The sequence below is a fragment of the Pogoniulus pusillus genome, chromosome 28, assembly GCF_015220805.1.
Source record: "Pogoniulus pusillus isolate bPogPus1 chromosome 28, bPogPus1.pri, whole genome shotgun sequence".
Classification (NCBI taxonomy): domain Eukaryota; kingdom Metazoa; phylum Chordata; class Aves; order Piciformes; family Lybiidae; genus Pogoniulus; species Pogoniulus pusillus.
Genome location: NC_087291.1, coordinates 14,559,434 through 14,579,899, shown reverse-complemented (window position 1 = coordinate 14,579,899; position 20,466 = coordinate 14,559,434). Strand labels below are relative to the sequence as shown.

Sequence of the window (20,466 nt, the reverse complement as noted above, 5' to 3'; positions counted from 1 at the left end):
TCAAAATAACAACACTTCAACCAAAATAGATGTCTATACATGAGATGAGGATCTTGTTTAACTGGTTGGTTCCACTGCTTATGAGAGAGAAGCAGTGACATTGATTGCATTAGTATCTATAAATTCTACATGCCCAATTTGTAATCACCATCCCACTGGAAAGAGTGCTATTTTCAGTGCAACCAACATCCACTAATCTTTGGTCTTGTCCTGCAGGTTCACTGAGTCTTCTTGCCTTACAAAGAATCTGACTAAGTTAATGGTAATAAAGGCAAGAAGTCAATTGACCCGTTTCATTTTCTGCTGGCTGTCCTAAGTGAGATCATCTAAGTTTTTCTCTCAGTGTTGTTCTCTTCAAAATGAAGACATTTTGTACTGAAAATAAGCATTGACTAGGCAGACAACTCACTATTCAGGATCAATAAAACTCTGTGTTTCATTAAAAATAATCTTTCTGCATCCATATGGATCTGCTCCTGGAGAACTGCCTAGAGCTTTTGGTAGCTAGCATACAATGGAATGTATATTAAGGAGTTAGGATTCACAACAGCCTGTTGCTCTTTCCTTTAAAATGTCTGGTTTTGTTTTAATATAAGAGAGGTACAACATGAGGACAGGTTTATGGTGAAGTTATGAGGTCATACCTATTGTAAATCAAGCACTCATGTTTGCTTACCACATGCTTTTGGATATGAGCAGGTGTCTTAGCAACTTTGCTGTCACAGTGGATCTGTCAAAGAATTGGCTTCTAGTTTATGGTGGGACAAGTTCATCAGACAAAAACTGTCTTAGACTACCAGTAGCTGTAGTTGAATGTAAGACTTCAATTGACTGTTGAAGATTTCAGCATCAGCATTCCCATCTTCACAATATTCTGTGAGTAGCTTGCTTCAGCAAAAAAAAACCTTAATTAGGGAAGCCCACCATTGGCCAGAAGTAAATCTGGATTGCTCTTCTCATAGCAGTGTTCCAGCTTGGTGTGTGGCTTAGAAATGCCAGGAGGTCAGCCAGTCCTGTTTGAAGGTAGTATTTAGGAGGACTCTACTTAGGGCTTTCAGAAGTGCTATTTTCTTAGACCACATATACTTGAGCGAGCCTCTTGGGGAGTATGACAAAAATTAACTGCAAAGTATCTGCTGCTTGATTTTGCAGGGTTTGATAGATCACTGGTTCATAAATGTTAATGTAGGAAGCAGAGAATGATGCACAAGCCAAGGAACTAAGGAGATTTGCCCTTTCATTCATTTGGACAGGCATGACATTTTGTTGTCAATTGACTCTTCTTATCCTTTCCTGCTGTGGGTGATGGAATCCTATGACCTGAGAAACAAAATTCAATTATGCATGTAATATTTTTGAAGGATTGGGAATATGCATCTGGCACGGTGAAAGCAGGATGGATTTATCTGTTAGTCAGGAAAAAAATTGTTAATCACTCCGAGAAAGGGAAAAAAACCTCCAGAAGTAGCAATATTCATTGACTGGGAAATCACTGCTTTCTGTGGCAGTAAAATATGAAAAGGGGTTTTCTGAATGAGCTCCTGTCTGCTGTGGGGCAGCTGTTTGAAATATGCATAATAAGGAGATAGTACCTGGTAATGAGGAAGCCCTTGCTGAAGAGGACAGCTTATATACTTGGGGACTGCAGCAGCAAAGCACCTAATGCTGTAATAGCCTACAAATCTGAGCCATTCGAGTTGGGATAAGTGTTGCAATCAATTAGTGTGGCTTTCAATAGACTGCCTGTTGCTCCTCTTTTTGTCAGACTTAGCCTCTTATCTGCCTTGTTGAGTCGTGTCTTGATGTGTGATAATTCCATCTGGTCATAGCTAGTGCTGAATGCTGGTCTGTATGGAGCTGGCTGTGGGTTAAACTTCCCAGTTAATGAGGAGCTGACTGTGTGGGATTGGATTACCACTTGGATTAGATTCCAAAGGCAATTCATTTCCAGGCATCCTCTTTCAGTGTTTTCACTACACTTTAGACTATATTAAGGTGGAAATTGGATTAAAAGGACAAAGCGTGAAGTCATTTGCTGAAGCAAACAGAGTGTTAGTGCCAAATTCCCTCTAAAAGGATGCTGCTGAAAGGGCTGCGGGTGTCTCTTCTAATCCACAGAGAATCCCTCTGCCTCTGAGTTTAAGGGCTTCATTTCCAAATACAATGCACAGGGGGTACATAAACCCCTGTTAAACAGTTCATTTTGTGCATTCATCTCTTGCTTGTTTATGGTATTAAAAATGTTGCTTTCAGCCTGGAACAATCCCATTCATGCAGAAATCACTTTGTAAATACTGTATTAGTGACAGCTCTCTTCAGAGCAAGGATTGTAACCTGTTGGGCACTGCCAAAAGCTGTCCTCCTGTAATTAAAGTTTTAAATATTTATCAAAGAAAATGTTGCCTTTTAGTTATGTCAATGAAAGAAAGAATTTCATGAAGAAAAAAATTGATTTTTATGTAGAGGCAGTGCTCACTTCATCTGAAAATGCTGTGTTACTAGGGCAAGATCCTGTTCTTGGATGGAGGGAATGCTGGATGTGAAGCTTCTAACGTCTGCTGAGTGAACAGCAAAGTTTGAATTGTAAGCATGAGGCAGAACACGAACAACAGATTCTAAAAATTCAAAATCAGAATTAAATACCCAAAAGTTGTGCCCTCAATTTTGGGCTACAACTTTAACAGTTACTATAGTGTGATGCATGACAGTTTGAGAGAGGTGTTTCTGCCACTCTGATCTGCTCTGGTGAGACCTCACCTGGAGTACTGTGCCCAGCTCTGGGACCCTCAACATAAGAAGGACTTTGACCTGATGGAGAGGGTCCAGAGGAGGGATACAAAAACGGTCAGAGAACTGGAGCAGCTCTCCTGTGAAGACAGGCAGAGAGAGTTGGGTCTGTTCAGCCAGAAGAAGGCTCTGATAAGAGCTTGTGGCAGTCTTCCAACACCTGAAGGGAGCCTACAAGCATGTTGGGGAGAGATGTTTACAAGGGTGCGTCGCACTAGGACAAGAGGCAATGGTTGTAAAGTAGAGAAGGGTTGGACATTAGAAAGAACTTCTTTACTGTAAGGGTGGTGGAACATTGGAATAGATTGCCCAGGGAGGCCTCACTCCCAGAGGTGTTCAAAGTCAGGCTTGATGAGGCTCTGAGCAACCTGATCTATTTGGGAGTGCCTCTGCTTACTGCAAGGAGGTTGGACTGGGTGACCTTCAAGGTACCTTCCAACCCAGGGCATTCTGTCATTCTATGAAAAGTATATTTACAGAAAAAAGCTGCTCCAGCTCAAGCTGACCACTGCAGCTGGCACAGAGAGGAGACTGATGACCACTTAGATGCTTGTAGGGTGCAGTCTTCCTTGGAGAGCAGGCACTTGTCCCTCTGAAAAAGAGGAGTAACAGCATATTTAATCCCTCTGGCTGGTGTACTAATGCTGACTTGGTAGTTACTTTCCTGTTTTGTTATGTTTAAAAAATTGACTCCATTGTGTTTTCATCCTTCCAAACCAGACACCCTATTTTCAGTCACAGAATTAACCAGGTTGGAAAAAATCTCTAGGTTCATTGAGTCCAACCTATCACCTAACCCTTATAATTAATTAAACTATGCCACTAAGTGCCTCATCCAGCCTCCATTTTATACATTGCCTTCAGATTGCTCTCAAAGCATATTTGCAATTAAACAATTTCCTGATGAAAAACAAGTTTGGATACAGTAGAAGCCTTTTTCATATGCTTATAGCTTGCTGCATATTATACCATACCGTGTATCATAAAATTCCTGCTACTAATAGTTGTTTACTTTTCCCAGAGACAAAAAATATGGATCAGAATTTAAAACCAGATCACTTCTTGCAATAACTGCAGTCATTTTATGCCTGCTGTGCTGGTTTCAGGAAGAACAGGTTATGTTCTGCACTAGAAAAGTTAATGCTTTTAAAGACTTCTGTACTTTCTGAATGTAATAACAATGACAGCACTTAGTACTTGTATAGATCTTTTCTTCATGCATAGAGCTCCATCCTGACTTTGAAAGTATTGTTATTCACATTTTACAGGTGAGTTCTATAGTGGAGCCATGAGTTCAATGACCACCATCTCCAGGCCACATATGTATTATGAGAGGAGGACAAATGTCATAGATTTTAAACTAAGAAATTCCTCATCTGAGTTTTGGACCTTACTTTAGTATGGATGCATGAATTAGCTTTATCCTGGTTTCTGTTAGTGGCCCTCCCCTACATCATAAATCCTGTTACATACCTTTCTTCCTCTTCTCCAGTGACGTTTTCCAGCTCACTGTACAGAGGTTTTCTAATCTTTCTCTGCACATCATGTGAGAATTTCTCACCTTGGCCTCAGATCTGCCCCCCTCCTTATAGCACACCTCTGCAGGTTCACAGTATTCACAGTATCATCAGGGTTGGAAGAGACCTCACAGATCATCAAGTCCAACCCTGGTGAGTCCTCAAGGTGCACTGCTGTTTTGATAAGCCATGTACACTAACTTTCTGAATTTTTATGCCTATCATTTATAAGCAGTATGTTTGTTTTAGAAAGAATGATATCCTATTTCTGTGTTAAATAAGTTTATATACATTTTGATGGTGCACTTTTTAATCACTCTTTATTGGCCATGCTTGGCACAGCAGTGTGATTGAGTTGCGTGCTCATTGTCCTGACCCACTTAGCATGTACAGTATGTGGCATGATATGACTTGCTCGAGATGTGGATTAATAATTCATATGATAGGTAAATGTTATGTTGATAGGGAAATGTGTTATTGATGTGTTACCATTTATCAAATTGAACAGCAAAATCTTGGCAGGAGCTAGAGACTTTTCTATATCCAAGCTTTAAAAGGCATCGTTTTAGGGGGGGGTTAAGTAGACAGGGGAAAGAAACAGATATTCAAGTGGTTTGTATTTTGCTTTTTTGAGAACTTATGTACTGAAAGGTTCCCTTGAATTGGAATGAATTGAAAATACATCAGTTCACTTTGAGTCATGAATGATTAATGGCAGTCACTGTCACTGGTGTTAAAGAGTACTGACAGACAAAGGGATGCATCAATTAACATTGGAGGATTAAGATCCTTGGTTTTTTCTTTTTGTCTGCCAAACCAGACAGCATTTGCTGTATTTTCTTCATGGCCTTTTTCATTTTCTTAATATTCTTATTTTTAAATTACATCTCCTGAATTCAATTCCAATCTATCACTGAGTCCAGTGGAGTGTCCAATCAGGGGGGTTGCATTCAATATTGGTTTCATATATAGAATCGTAGAATGAACCAGGTTGGAAGAGACCTCCAAGATCATCCAGTCCAGCCTATCACCCAGCCTTATCCAATCAACTAGACCATGGCACTAAGTGCCTTATCCAGTCTTTTCTTGAACACCTCCAGGAACAGTGAGTGACTCCACCACCTCCCTGGGCAGCCCACTCCAATGCCAATCACTCTCTCTATTTGCTTCAATGAAGATAACATTAATAAATTTTAGTTTTCATTTCCAGTCAGTAAGTCTGTCTCTCATGTTCCCTTTCTCTTTGGGAAGGAACAGGTGTTAGAGAGCATTTGTCACTCATGTAGTGACTAGCCCAGCCCTAACCCTTGACAAAGGTACATCAAGATGCGAGTAGGCAAGATTATTTCTATCAAATACTAGATAACGTTTGCCACAGAGGAACATGAGTATTTTTTTAATGTAATCTTTATTTTCCTTGTACTCTGTTTTGTGGATAAAGAAGACATGTGATGACTTGCTTAAATCATCAATCACTGAGTTCTAACTCTTAGATCTGTGATTCCTAGTTCTTGTATGCATAACAGAAAATCTGCTAAATAGAAACCTACTAATACATTGAAAGCAAGTGAAAGGAATAAGTAAGAGCTTTTGCTCAGTGTTGTTAGATAACACTGACAGTTATTGGAGTAGCTATTTGTACAAGAGCAAAGAGCATCATCTACCAAGCATCGCTGTGGGACCAGTGGTAACCCTACATGAGGTGCTGCTGGGCAGAAGAAACTCTTTAGGAACAGCTAACTGGCAGCACTGGGAATTCAGGGGAAAATAGCCCCTTGAAAATGGCCTGAATTTCTTCTTACATGCCCATAATTTAATTGCCATATTTTGATACAGGGACTATTTCAATTCAGTATTCAGTACTGAACCTAGGAAATAGAACTGTCCAGTCCAATGATCAGATGACTTGAATGTAACAATACGTGTATAGGTGTTTGTAAGTTGTGGCCTTTAACAGTTGCAAAGAATATTGTCTCTTGGAAAAGCTGTGCTGTCACAAAAAAACCCTTCAGAGTGAGTAGTGCTCTGAGGAATGGAGTTTAATGAGCTTCAGTAGAAGTTTCAACCAATGAGATTAAGTTGTTTCAGTGTTTTAAGGCAAAACTAGGTAAATAATAATTTATAATGTGAGCTCTTTAATGAGCTCTTCTACCATAAATACACAAAACACTAATTAGTTCTAGCCAAATATCCCCAGCTTTTGGGAACTTTAAGAATGTAGCTTTTCAGTAATTGTGTCACATCAAAGTAGGTTTTTTTCTCTCCCTCTTCTAACAAAGTTGTGTGTGATTCATTGGAGGGTGGGCAGAGATGGGAAGCAACTTGTTGACTTTGATGTAGTACAGTGAAACAGTAACTCCTAAATTTAGCAGAAAGAAATGGACCATAGGCCCATAAGGAACCCTTTTTGAGGTGCTTAACTGCACCAAGCTGAGGTCTGCATTCTATGTTTCTGAAAGACAGCTAATTTAACTTTTTTTTTTACCAAGTGTGTATATATATATATATAGCTAGAGGAAAAAAAAAAGGTTGGGGAGGATATCAGAGTGTGTTTAGAGGCAGATCCTGCTTTTACAGAGCATTTTTTTTGCAGAATTTGTTTTTATGATAGTATTACTTTAAATGGTTGGACATTATTGTGCTTCCAATTGAAAGAATTTCTTCAGGTTGTGACATTAAAAAAAGAAATGCAATGAAGCAATATCAGAAATTATCAGAACATCCCTTGTTATACTCACTGAATTAAATAATATCTCACTTAGGAAATATTTGTCTTGGAAGCACAAAAATGAGTGGAGATCAAAGAGCATTCTTCCTACTGTTAAACCTAATATGCTTTTCATTTAGAGACTCTTCAGCTTGCATCTGTTGATGCCAAATGTTACAGTTTTGACTCAAAATTGATATCTGTTTATCACCAATACAGCTTTGATGCTTCACATACAGCTGAGTTGATGGATTGTCTGAAACAGGACTGTTAGTTGTCATTACCAAATCAGAACAGTAAATGCTATCTTCAAATATAAAACCCAAACAGATCTACAAGTCTTCCTTTGCCATCAAAGCAACTGTGTTCCAATTTCTGAAGCCATGGGGTTTTGGGGTTGGCTTGTATTGTCTAATTAAAAGTGTGTTTATGCAGCTGGTAGAGGAATGATGCTTGCTTGCAGATGAGATTGCACTGCCAGTGTTAATTTGGATTCGATGAGTGGCAGTAGGGATTGTGCAGGTCATCCATGAAAGCTTGTACCTTGGATGTGGATCTGGTCCTAGCCTGTAATGTTCTTTCAGGGGTTTTATTTAATGAATGGTGAAACCATTGAAACAACTGAACACATGCCTTATGAGGAAAGGCTGAGGGACCTGGGGCTGTTTAGTCTGGAGCAGACTGAGAGGAGATCAAATAAATGTTTATAACTATCTGAGGGCTGGGGGTCAGGATGGGGGGACAGGCTCTGCTCACTGCTCCCTGGCATAGGACAAGGAGCAATGGAGATAACTTGCAGCACAGGAGATTCCACCTCAACACAAGGGGGAACTGCTTTACTGTAAGGATTACAGAGCATTGGAACAGGGTCCCAGAGAGGTTGTGGAGTCTCCTTCTTTGGAGACTTTGAAGGCCTGTCTGGATGAGTTCCTGTGTGACCTGAGCTAGATCCTGCTCTGGCAGAGGAGCTGGACTTGATCTCTGGGTCCCCTAACGTCCTGTGATCTGTCTAGTTATTGTTGTAGTATTTTGAATGTCAGTGTCAGCATGTGTTTTGGGTTACCTCCTGAAAAGAAGTCGGGTCTCTTCTGTCTCATATTTCATTATTGGTAGCACAGGTTCTATTTGCAGTCTATCCTTCATCTCCTGCTACAACTGCATCTATTACTAAAAGTTTTGTTTGGGTAGTGACTAAATACAGGAACACAGTATTACAGCAAATATAAAGCCATTTTTACTGCATTTACTTGCATTAGGTTTTGGAAAACAAACAACTTCTATGTCATCACATTAACTCCATTGAAAGATACATCTTTTATGCCTTGAGACTGAAAGGAAGTTCATGGTTGTACTCAAGTGAAATGTTCTGATGAAATATAAAGGGGGAGAAAAAGCTTTCTACATTGTTAATTGTCAGATTCTAGCAATGCTGTCATGAATTCCCAAGTTGTTAAATTGATAACACTGCAGTGGGCTCTTTCTAACTTAAGGTGCAATTTCTTTTGTCATAGGGAAAGAAAAAAAACTTTGGTTATGCTTCCTACAGTAATTTAATTAAGCATTTTCTGTAAGTTCATTTGGGTATCCACCACGGCTCACTAAAGTTGGAATTCAGTATAGAATGGTAGATTAATTGCTCTTTGGCTTAGATGAAATAGGAATCCTAAATATGCAGAGTCATGAAATTTAATTGTGTCCCTCAATTGCTTATTCAATGCTTTGGAAACCTGAATCAAGAAATACTGAAGAAGGGGGCCAAAGGTTGTTAAATGTAGCGAGTAACACAGAGTTTGAACTTTACTTAATGAACCGAGTGTTTATTACTATGAAATAAATGCACCATTTAAAGAATTATGGTGCAAATGTAAAACATTAAAACTCTAATTAATTTTGATCAGAAGCATGCAATGCATTCATTTTTCCTAAAACATTTTCATTAGGGTCTAGATTTCCTCTGTTATTGAGATAAATGTCTTCCTTTCGTGTGGCAGTGCTGTCGTCTTCCACCAAAACGTGGCCTTCAGTGATGTTTAAGAGAGAAGTCTTTCAGCTGCCTTTTGGCTGTAGGCAGCGTGCCTTAACTGAAGCTTACAGGAGCATTTTTCCACAACTCAGTTGTGCTTGCTTTTCTGTTTAATGTTGTTGTTCATTTTGGAAACAAAATATTCAGAGGAAAGGCTGTCTGTAGCCAAACTTATTTGTGAAATCATTTAAAACATGTTTATATATATATAATTCAGTAACTAGCAAGATACATAGCCTAGATAGCAAGATATACAGCCTAATAATTTAGGAGTTATAGATTAGCCTCTTGGTTTGTTTTATTAAACAGTTGGTCTCTTCTCCCAGACAACCAGCACAGAATAAGGGGACACAGTCTCAAGTTGTGCCAGGGGAGGTATAGGCTGGAGATTAGGAGGAAGTTGTTGCCAGAAAGAGTGATTGGCATTGGAATGATCTGCCCAGGGAGGTGGTGGAGTTGCCATCCCTGGAGGTGTTGAAGAAAAGCCTGGATGAGTCACTTAGTGCCATGGTCTAGTTAACTGGATAGGGCTGGGTGCTAGCTTGGACTGGATGATTTTGGAAGTCTCTTCCAACCTGGTTGATTCTATGAGCACCTTTCTGTTCTCATGTAATTAGTGTAAGAAGAAGCCATTTGATGTCTTAGTATCAAGATTGCAAACATGGAGAAGTTTTACATCTTGTAATTTAGCAAATGTGTAGTTTGTGAGTGTAGTAATGAATATATGAAATCATTATTTGCCATTGGAATGGGCTGCCCAGGGAGGTGGTGGAGTCGCCGTCCCTGGAGGTGTTCAAGAAAAGACTGGATGGGGCACACAGCAGAAGTGTGATGGGTTAGAGTGGATCTCTTCCCCAGTAACTTATTCTAAACCTGAAAAACTGGAAATTGATGAGCATATGAATATAAGTTGGGGCTTTTTGTTTGTTTGTTTTTATTTTCACTACTCACTTAAAGGTCTCATGGGACAGCAAGAACTGGCTGAGGCACTTAGTGCCATGGTCTAGTAGATTGGATAGGGCTGGGTGCTAGGTTGGACTGGATGGTCTTGGAGATCTCTTCCAACCTGGTTGATTCTATGATTCTATGTTCTTCATTTGATTAGAATATGTGTTTTTAGGCAACTGAATATTATCATGTAATAGTATTATGTGTATTTATGAAAGTAGAGCTTTCTGTTTTAACTTATCATTCATACGATGTAAAAAACACTATTGTGGTTTCCATCTAGATATGTACACAAGTGTAAGTGTTTTAATTATCACAGAATGGTTTATGTTGGAAGAGACCTCAAAGATCATCCAGTTCCAACCCCCTGCCACAGGCAGGGACACCTCCCACTAGAACAGGTCACTCAAGGCCTCATCCAACCTCATCTTGAACACCTCTAGGGAGGGAGCATTCACAACCTCCCTGGGCAACCTGTGCCAGTGTCTCACCACCCTCACTGTAAAGATTGAGGGACAACTTTCCTTACCAAAAAAAATCTTCATTAGGGTGGTGTCAGACACAAAGGCTTGAAAATTAATGCAAGTGTGGACTCTGAGACCAGAGTGGATAGTTAGGAGACACATCTCATCTAGGCATAGCATAGTCCTGATGAAAAGTTGCTTTTCATTTGTTTCTTAGTTGATGTATGAGATCTGTGATATATATTAACATTTATAGGTGCAGTCTAAAGTTCATAAACCACAGCCTTTTAAAGATTCGAATTGTTAACGAGGGAACATTTTCCTCTACTTTCTTCAAGGAGAAGCAGCTGAACTTCCAAAACAATGGTTGGGTTTCAAGCACCACCTGCCTTGAAGAGCATCCCAACTGTAGTGGCAGTCAGCCAAGAGGGCCACTCATTGGAATGGCTGCCTACTAAAAGGGGAGAAACAGATGGAAGATTTGAAATTTGGCATGACATTCCACTTCTGTACTGAGGATCACATCAAATGTGACTGTGAGGGCTCTTGCGATGGTGCATTTATCTGTATAATCAGAATTAGAAACAAGGAAAGAGAAAATACAGAACACTGGCAAACACTGCAAAAAGACTTACAGCTCTTGTACCAGCACGACTTGAAGGGAAGAGTTTATGGTAAACACACAGCTGCTTGTAGCTTCTTGGGAGGAACTCTAGTGTAAAACTGGATCTCCTGGTCTTGCATTGCCACCTAGAGCACAGTGCTTTGTACTGCTTTGGGAAGGGAAACCAACAGCTAAGTGTTGCAGTTCTGAACAAAATGGGCTGGAGAGCAGCGTCCAGTTAAGTGATGTCATGTTTGCTTACATTGTAATGGTTAGTTCATTCATAGCCCCCATCTTTTAGTGGACCAGGTCAGCAGAGATTTCATCCTAGGAACCTGGGGGGGCTTTGACAGTAAGAATTAATGGAGACATGCATTAAAACGTATAACTGTCAGCCTGCCACTGGTCCCAGAGGGGGCATTTTCTTGATGGCTGCTTCAGAATACTTCATGAAGCAAATGCCAAACTTGTCAAGGCTGTCACTATGAAAATGATCCATGTAGCAAGGGTCTCCTTTTCTTGGGAAACAAACAGCTGCCTTATCACTGCAGAGCTACTCTGACAGAAAACTGTCATCTGTGCAAGAAATTTATATTTGCTTCTAACATCCATTGGTAAAAAACTCTTTCAGTTGTATTTTTACACCACTCTTCATTATAAGGGTTGTCACTAATACACTTGAAGAAGCTAGGCAAGGCTGTGGAAGAAAGGTAGGTTTTGAATGTTAGTGCTGATTGCTCACCTTTTGTCTATTTAACAGCCTGATTTAACTCAGGTTTTGCCCAAAAGCTGGATTTTAACATACACAGAGAAAAGCTCTCCTAGTTTCTAAAGTCTCTCATTGCTACTGTATTTCAGAAGAGCATTACCAGTCTTTTCACCTACTTGTTACTGGTGTTTTCTAACTAGATTTTGTGAGGCAGTTTAAAAGCTGATACTGTATTTTGGTTCTAAATAATAAACGAGAGGAACTTCCTGGACATTTTTCTGATTATAGAGTGAATGAGCAGGGTATGGGTTGTAACAGAATAATAATGATCAAGTCTATATCATTAATTGGTATAAAAAGCCAATATATAAACAGTTTCTCACTCTGTTCCCTCTGCCTTCCACCTCCTCCACTGCTCCTCTGTGCATGGCTGAATGCTAACCTTGACCTGAACAGATAACACCTGAGATCTTGCTGATTTTCTCTCTGAGGGGAGAGAAGAAGGTGGCATTGGCCCCTTCTGTGCTGTATTTGTCTGGGGGGAGGGAGGATTTGATTTCTGTGTTATTTCTAAATTGTAAATCATTGTATAGAATTGTAAATACATCTAAGTATAGTTTGCATGTATGCTTGTGAATCTAGCTTGCTGTCAAATTTAGCTTTATCTTACTTCCAAGCCGTCTGAGTTGGTCTGGGAAATTTTATCTGGGGGGTAATTTCTCAAACCCCAGCACACAGATGAAATACCAGCTGGGCACCATGGACACAAACCCTGTGAGGAGAAGCCAAGAGAGCTGGGGGTGTGCAGCCTGGAGAAAAGGAGGCTCAGGGGTAAACCTCATTGCTGTTTACAACTACCTGAAGGGAGGCTGTAGCCAGGTAGGGTTGGTCTCTTCTGCCAGGCAACCAACAACAGAACAAGGGGACACAGTCTCAAGTTGTGCCTGGGGAGGTGTAGGCTGGATGTTAGGAGGAAGTTGTTGGCAGAGAGAGTGATTGGCATTGGAATGGGCTGCCCAGGGAGGTGGTGGAGTTGCCATCCCTGGAGGTGTTCGAGCAAAGCCTGGATGAGGCACTTTGTGCCATGATCTAGCTGATTGGACAGGACTGGGTGCTAGGTTGGACTGGATGATCTTGGAGGTCTCTTCCAACCTGGTTGATTCTATGACTAGAGCTTAGCACATCAGCCATAGTGAGTTAAGATACTATGAAAACTAATAGTATCTGAATTTGATCCTGAGTGCTTTCGAGATGATCTTTCTAGATTGTGGTAGCAAGAAGATCCCTTTTGCTTATTCCTCTTTACAGTAAGGTATTTTTGGTTTGCATTCTTGGTTATGATTCAGATCTTCATTTACATGATCTATATCAGTTTATTAAGTTTAACTGCAGTTTGCAAAGTACAGAGTTGATTGAGCAGCCCTTTGTAATGCAACTTTAGAAATGACAGGTGTGGTATAATGCACTAATCCATGCATCTCTTAGCACAGTTGGTTGGGGTGATCTATTCTACATACAAAACACTGCCATGTTTCTTCTAGAGTTAGGATTTGCCTAAATTATCATCACTCAGATTTCACTTCATCAACTAATGGAATAAAAAGGAAATCTCAGACACTCTGAATGAAGTTCTTTGGGGAGGGGAGAGAAAAGGGCACCCAAAACCCTGTGCTTAGGCTTCTTTACTTTTTTTCTTTCCCATGCTAGAATTGGTCTGCAGGGAAATAGTCTGGCATAATTGCTACAAGATTAACTTTCCACATCAGACCTGTTATTTTCTACTCAAAGCACCATTTGTAGTTGACCTTAAAAAGGCTTTCAAAGAGGGATAAAATTATATTACAGGGTCTTCAAACTTTGATTTTTATCTTTCGTTTTTAGCACCTAAAGACAGACAAATATTGAAGTATTGCATTAACTTTAGCAAAGCTGAATAATTCACAACATATATTTAGGTGTCAGTTTGTGGGGTCTCAGTTTCAACACCTTGGCCCTGTTCTCTTACTGTGACCTGTAAATGCTCAGCTAGCAATTGTAAGCTTTGTTTGAGGAAAGAGAAGTCCATAGGACATTTGAAGATATCCACTCAACATCCAAGAGACCTTTCCATCCAATACCATCAGGAAAAAAGAGACAGGGATATTTGGAAAAAGAATGTAGGAAAAAAGCTGGTATGGAAGGTCTGTCAGTCCATTAGCATCATCAGGATGTTGATGAGGTGTCATCAGTGGCTTAAGGAGCTCCTGAGTTTCTATTTCTAGTCAGAGTGTTGGTTTAACAGCACATTATGAAGCCCTTTGTACTTTTCCTTGTCATTGATGGTTTTGTAAATCTGAAAGAATGACAATTCCAGAGTACTAAACTTCATTCATTTCAACAGAAACATAATCTTTAGACTGTTAAATGCACTCTTCCAGGCAGAGCAGTAATATAGTCTTGACTTTGCTACTCTTAGAAGTCACCAGAAGTGTGCTGAAGCATCTTTCAGGCATGTACAAAATTCATTGTGTAGTATTTGAGTCTATGGTTGTCTGCAGTCAGAAAAGATACTGAGATAAATTGGATTTCCAACATCTGCTAGCAAAAACTACTTTGACCACTAACCATTTGAACACCAAAATGTTTATTCTCTGTTTCAGAAGTTTTAGAACAGAAGGAGCTAGATGCTAGAGCCATAAGTGCATTGAAGTGAAATAAGGAATCATATAAAATAGAGATGTGAGGTATGAATAGAAATAATGTGAATTGCATTTCTGTGACACAGAAACTGGAACGCAGTATTTCATCTGCTGTGTGGCCACTGGGAATAGCAACTTCACATTGGAATGGGCTGCCCAGGGAGGTGGTGGAGGCACCGTCCCTGGGGGTCTTCAAGAAAAGACTGGATGAGGCACTCAGTGCCATGGTCTAGTTGACTGGATAGGGCTGGGTGATAGGTTGGACTCGATGATCTTGGAGGTCTCTTCCAACCTGGTTGATTCTATGATTCACACTGTCCTCATGGGCTGTTTTTTAACAGATAACATGAAAATAAAAGGTTTGCCTTTGCTATCCATCAGAATTAAAGGCATTAGAATGATAGGTGGTAATTAGTAAAACAAATCTGCTAAATATGTTTAATCTGCAGTCTGGCTTAATTTCTTGATAATGAAGCTATATAGGCTATTTAGCTGAAAATCCAAACGTTATTAATGGCATTAGAAATTCCAAGCAGTTCAATATTCTGAGTGCAATCATTGGGATGTCTCTTGGGCTATTAAAACAGAAAGAAGAAGAAAAAAAAACAACATTTCAGAGAAATTGTGCCTTGTCAGCAAGCTGAAAGAGTAGTGTCCATGTACAGTTAGTTTGTATGCTCTAAACTATCACTTCAAAGCTTTGCCAAGTGTACTGGCAGTCAGATTGCACTTCTAATTCTTCATTTTTTTTTCTGATAATTTTCAGTCATTAGTGAGTTTACAATTGTCCAGACCACTATGGTCACTTGTTTTCTGCCAGAACTCTGCATTGATGCCAAAACCAGAGACTTTACCAATACTGACTGGGGTATCAATACAATCTGGGGGCTGAGGTGGTAGAAAGCAGCCCTGCAGAAAAGGACTTGGGAGTGCTGATGGACGAGAAGCTGGACATGAACAGACAGTGTGAGCTTGAAGCACAGAAGGCAAATTACATCCTGGGCTGCATCAAAAGGCTCCTGGGCAGCAGATCCAGAGAGGTGATTTTGCCATTTCGCTCTGCTCTGCTGAGACTTCACCTGAAGTACTGCATCTGACTCTGACACCCTCAACATAGGAAGGACATGGACCTGATGGAGTAGGTCCAGAGTAAGGCCATGAAAATGATCAGGGGGTCGAGGCACCTCTGCTATGAGGACAGGCTGAGGAAGCTGGGGTTGTACAGCCTGGGGAAGAGAAGGCTCTGGGGAGCCTAATAACAGCCTTCTAGTACCTGAAGGGGGTCTACAGGAGAGACTGTTTACAAAGGCCTGTAGTGACAGGATAAGGGGCAATGGTTTGAAATTAGAGAAGAGGAGATTTAGTTTGGATGTTAAGAACAGGTTCTTTACCCTGAGGGTAGTGGAATGCTGGAACAGGTTGCCCAGCAAGGTAGCTGAGGCCCCATCCCTGGAGATATTCAGGTTCAGGTTGAACAGGATTCTGGTAATCTAATCTAGTGGAGGATGTCCCTGCTGACTATGGGGGGATTGGACTGGATGATCTTTGGAGATCCTTTCCAACCCAAACTGTTCTATGACACTTTCCAGTGTCCCTTGCCCATCATTTCTTCCATCTCTTTTGTGCTTGCACTGCTGTTCTTGTGACAGTGCACAGATCTGGGAACTGATCTGTCTGGAGGCATATCTGACAAGGAAAAAGTTTTCTTCCCTTGAGAATTCATACCGTGAGAAAGATCATCCATCATTGCTCTGCGTTTTGAGCAGCAGCCCCCCAGGTTCAGAAACACTGAAGTTAGATTTCTGTTTCAAAATGATCCCAATTAACATCCTTGACATTTCTTTTCTCTCAGTTGTTGACTTGTGATGAGTAGTGTCACAACATCCAGGGCATTTCTTCATTCCTAAATTTCTATTCCTTTCTTCTCTGTTGTGTTTTTGGACTGAAGAGGTTTCTCTCTATATTGAATTAAAACAGGTAGAAAAACTTGACCATTCTCTGACTGCATGGTAAGAACTGTTCATAATGCAACAGGCTGGACTTGATAGTCTCAGATGTCTTTCCAACCTGGTTAATTCTGTGGTTCTGTGATTCTGAGTTGCAAGTTGCCTTATAAAAGCAAGTTTTTTCTCAGTCTTCCATGATTTATGTTTTGGAGGTCAGGATTTTGTGGTGGATACAAACCAGCCTCCAATCCTATGGAAACGGACGTTATGATGTCACCTCATTTTTTTATCAGCGAGATCCAGAGGAACCTGTAGTGAATTATGAGCCCTACTCTTAGAGCTGAAGCTGTAGAATATTGTAAGCATGCTGCTGCCTGACATGCTCATGTTTCCTATTTTAGACCTGACTGATCTTCAGATAACATATGGTGGTACCAGTAATTGGAAAATTGGCAGACCTGTCAAGAAAACATGCTAGATGGGACAAAAATACGATGCTGCAGCACATAAAGTGTCTCTGAAGTTAAATTTATTGTCTTTTATCAAATGGTGAAGTAAACGTATCTGGTCTCCAAAAAATGAAGCATTTTTCAATGGCAGATGCTTTTCAAAAGTAATTTTTAGAACGATGATGAAAGTTCTTGCATTTGAAAGTAATTTAGTGGAAACCTCTGGTCAAGAACAAAAGGAAAGCGTGCAGCGCTGTTGGCTGCGGGCTTCTGAATATCTTGTCATCCCTGGATGGCTTAGGAATTTCTTCAGCTAAACAGGCAGGAAACTGGTCAGTGAAATATTTGCTCATTAAATTATTCTTCTACTACAAGAGCAGGTGATTAGCCCTATTAAAATGATAAAATCAACCAGGTTGGAAGAGACCTCCAAGATCATCCAGTCCAACCTAGCACCCAGCCAGTCAACTAGACCATGGCACTAGCTGCCTCATCCAGTCTTTTCTTGAACACCTTCAGGGATGGCAACTTCACCACCTCCCTGGGCAGCCCATTCCAATGCCAATCACTGTCTCTGGCAACAGCTTCCTCCTAACACCCAGCTTAGACCTCTCCCGGCACAACTCGAGGCTGTAGATGTCTTACAATTTTGATTTTGACTCCTGAGCAAAATCAAATGCTTGAATAAATGACAACTTAATTTTTTTTTGCTTGTTTCTATGCTTACTAGGCAAAAAGGTGGGAAAATTCTGTGCAGAATTCTATGCATAAGGTGACAAAAATCTACTTCTTCAATAAGTTGATTAACATTCAGGGTTTTGGTTTCTTTTGCAGGAAGACGAAAATGGAGCTGAGGCAGAAAATCCATCTTCGGAGCTGAATTTGGAACAGAAAAAAAACAAAAAATAGGCAATTGCTGTCTCATTTGAAATATTTGCAGGTTGTGTTACAGTGGTTATAGTTTCTCATTGTAAAATTAACCAAAAACAAAGTTCTTAATAAAGTCGTTGAGAATTAATTCATGCTGCACTGGGGAATTAAGTAGCTCCTGATGATGTTCTTGATTGCGTTAAAAGCTGAATGATGAGAACTAAGCACCAGACCAGTAATGTTCAGACAGCTTTTTGAGCAGGGTTTAGAATGCTGATGGGTTATTCACTTACTAACCAAACAGGTCAGTTTCTTTATTTTCCCCTCTACAAAGGAATGTTATCCTTAAAGGATAGTTATAACTTACATATTTTAGTGTTCCTGAGCACAAGCTTTGATTTTTAAAAGTTAGATAATTATGTTCTGCCGAATGAGTTCTGAAATGCCTTCTGATCAGTGATTGAAATGAATGCTGCTGAGGTCTGGGTGCAAGCAAGAAATGTTTGGGTATGTACTGTAGGTTTTCACAAGTAATTATTTGGACATGTTTGTTTCTTGTGTGATCTTGAATTTGTTTCATGTTGCATTATTGTTTTCTTCTATGTAAGCTTTTCCAACTTCCAGCTGATCATTCTCTGTTAGTGAATGTCAAGCTTGGACCACCCTACCCAGGTATGATTCCTTTAAACCAATCTTTCCATTCTAATCATAAAATGGTTTAGGTTGGAAGTGACCTCAAAGGTCATCCAGTTCCAACTGCCCTGCCATAGCCAGGGACACCTCCCACTAGAACAGGTTGCTCAAGGCCTCATCCAACCTGGCCTTGAACATCTCCAGGGAGGGAGCAGCCGCAGCCTCCTGGGTTAACCTGCTGCACTGTTTCACCACCCTCACTGGAAAGAACTTCTTCCTAACACCTAGTTTAAATCTCCCCTCTGCCAGTTTAAACTCATTGCCCCTCATCCTAATAGAAGCAAATAGATTCATAGAATTAACCAAGTTGGAAGTGACCTCCAAGATCATCCAGCACAACCTATCACTCAGCCCTATCCGATTGGCTAGACCATGGCACTCAGAGCCTCATCCAGTTCTTGCTGTCTTATAAGACCTTTAAGTGAGTAGTGAAAATCTAAAAAAATCCCAAAGAAACAAAAAAAGCCCCAACTTATATTCCTATGCCCATCATTTTAATGTCCAGTTTTTCAGGTTTATAATAAATTATCGGGGAAGAGATCCACTCTAACCCATCACACCTCTGCTTTTTGGCCTGGGGATTTATAGCTGGATAGTTTCACAGACTGCAATGAGGCAACCAAAAATCTTACTGATTCTGTTTTAGGACTAACACTCACAGAAGCCCCTTGAGGGCCATGAATTGCCTTCATGTGAAAAAGTTTGCCTCTTTTTTTTTTTCCCCCACTCCTCTTTATTTTTGCTGTTATTCCATATTGAGGATTAAATCAGATTGTAAACAGCATTCATCCTCAATTTTGTCCTGTCTGTATAAATCATAGTTTCAGATCTTTTAAAAACAACATGCCTGTGCTTGAGCAGCATCCTTAATAAATTCTTTTCTGGTTCATGGGGTTCAAATGTGTGTAGCTTGTGGACAAATTTCCATCACAATTACTCTACAGGAGTTTAATAACACTAGATCTCATTTGAACGAATGCAGCTATCATGTAAATTAGCATATAAAATAAATTCAGCATTGGCCCATTTGGTGCAGCTCAACCGCTGTAGCCATCTCAGAAAGGAGTGGGAATAGGATTTGGACTTCACTGCAGTGGAGGAGACAGATTTAGGAAATACAGAGGCTCAGATTTACCATGCAGGACTCTGTGGACATGTCACTGCGTGGTGGTGTATAGGATCACTGGGGGGAAGAGATGGAAGTGAAGTTTTTTCCTGTTTTTTTCAGCTAGTCCAGAATGCTTGTGTCAGTTCTCAGTATTCATCAGGACCTGGAGGGGCAGATATAAAAGCTGAAAGGCTTCTGGATTTTGGATAGAAGAGGTAACTTACAGGAAAACGTGAGAGAATGATGCTTCATGTGGGCCTTAGACAAAGGTAAGGTTATGAAGAGTGGCTGAGAGAACTGGAATTGTTTAGTGGAGAAAAGGAGGCTGAAGGGAGACCTCACTCCATATAACTCTCTGGAAGGCGGCTGTAGTGAGGTGTAGGTTGATGTCTTCTCCCTACTGACTAGGAATAACATGAGAGACAATGGCCTCAAACTGTACTGGGAGAAGTTTAGGTTGGTTATTAGGAAAATAATCTATACTGAAAGAGTGGCCCAGCATTGGAACAGGCTGCACAAGGAGGTGGTGGAGACACCATCCCTGGAGGTGTTCAAAAAACCTTTAGCCATGGCACTGTGGGATATGGTTTAGGGGACATGGTGGCATTGGATTGATGTCTGAGCTTGATGACCATAGAGGTCTTTTCCAACCCTAATGATTCTATTGTCCAGGATAGGTTGTGGTCTTGACCTGTCTGCCCACTCTCATTCCCTCTGCGCTTGTTTAGGTTTATCCACACAAATGACCCTATCCAAAATGAGCAGATAGGATCTAACTTATGCAAAATGCTCTATTTCTGTTCTACCTGTGGCAGCAGATTTGTCCTTTTGCTGTAAGTCTAAGCTCTGTGACAGCCTGGGGCTGTACAAGTGCATAAGATGAGAAAGGTGGATGTTTGCTGTTCAGGTTTTGTATGGAAATGGATTACTTGGCTTTTGAACCTGAGAGATAGAGAGACTTCC

At 40.4% G+C, this 20,466-nt stretch overlaps 1 protein-coding gene across 3 annotated transcripts in view; it reads left to right on the top strand.

The window, feature by feature from the left end:
• Window positions 1-17,850, top strand: part of PHF14 (PHD finger protein 14) — a 151,458-nt gene extending 133,608 nt beyond the window's left edge. For all 3 annotated transcript variants that reach the window (XM_064167166.1, XM_064167167.1, XM_064167165.1), the window contains one exon: window positions 17,667-17,850. In XM_064167166.1, the coding sequence (XP_064023236.1) occupies window positions 17,667-17,741 (75 nt within the window). In that variant the 3' untranslated portion in view covers window positions 17,742-17,850. The remainder of the gene's footprint in view (window positions 1-17,666) is intronic.
• The last annotated feature ends 2,616 nt before the right edge of the window (window positions 17,851-20,466 follow it).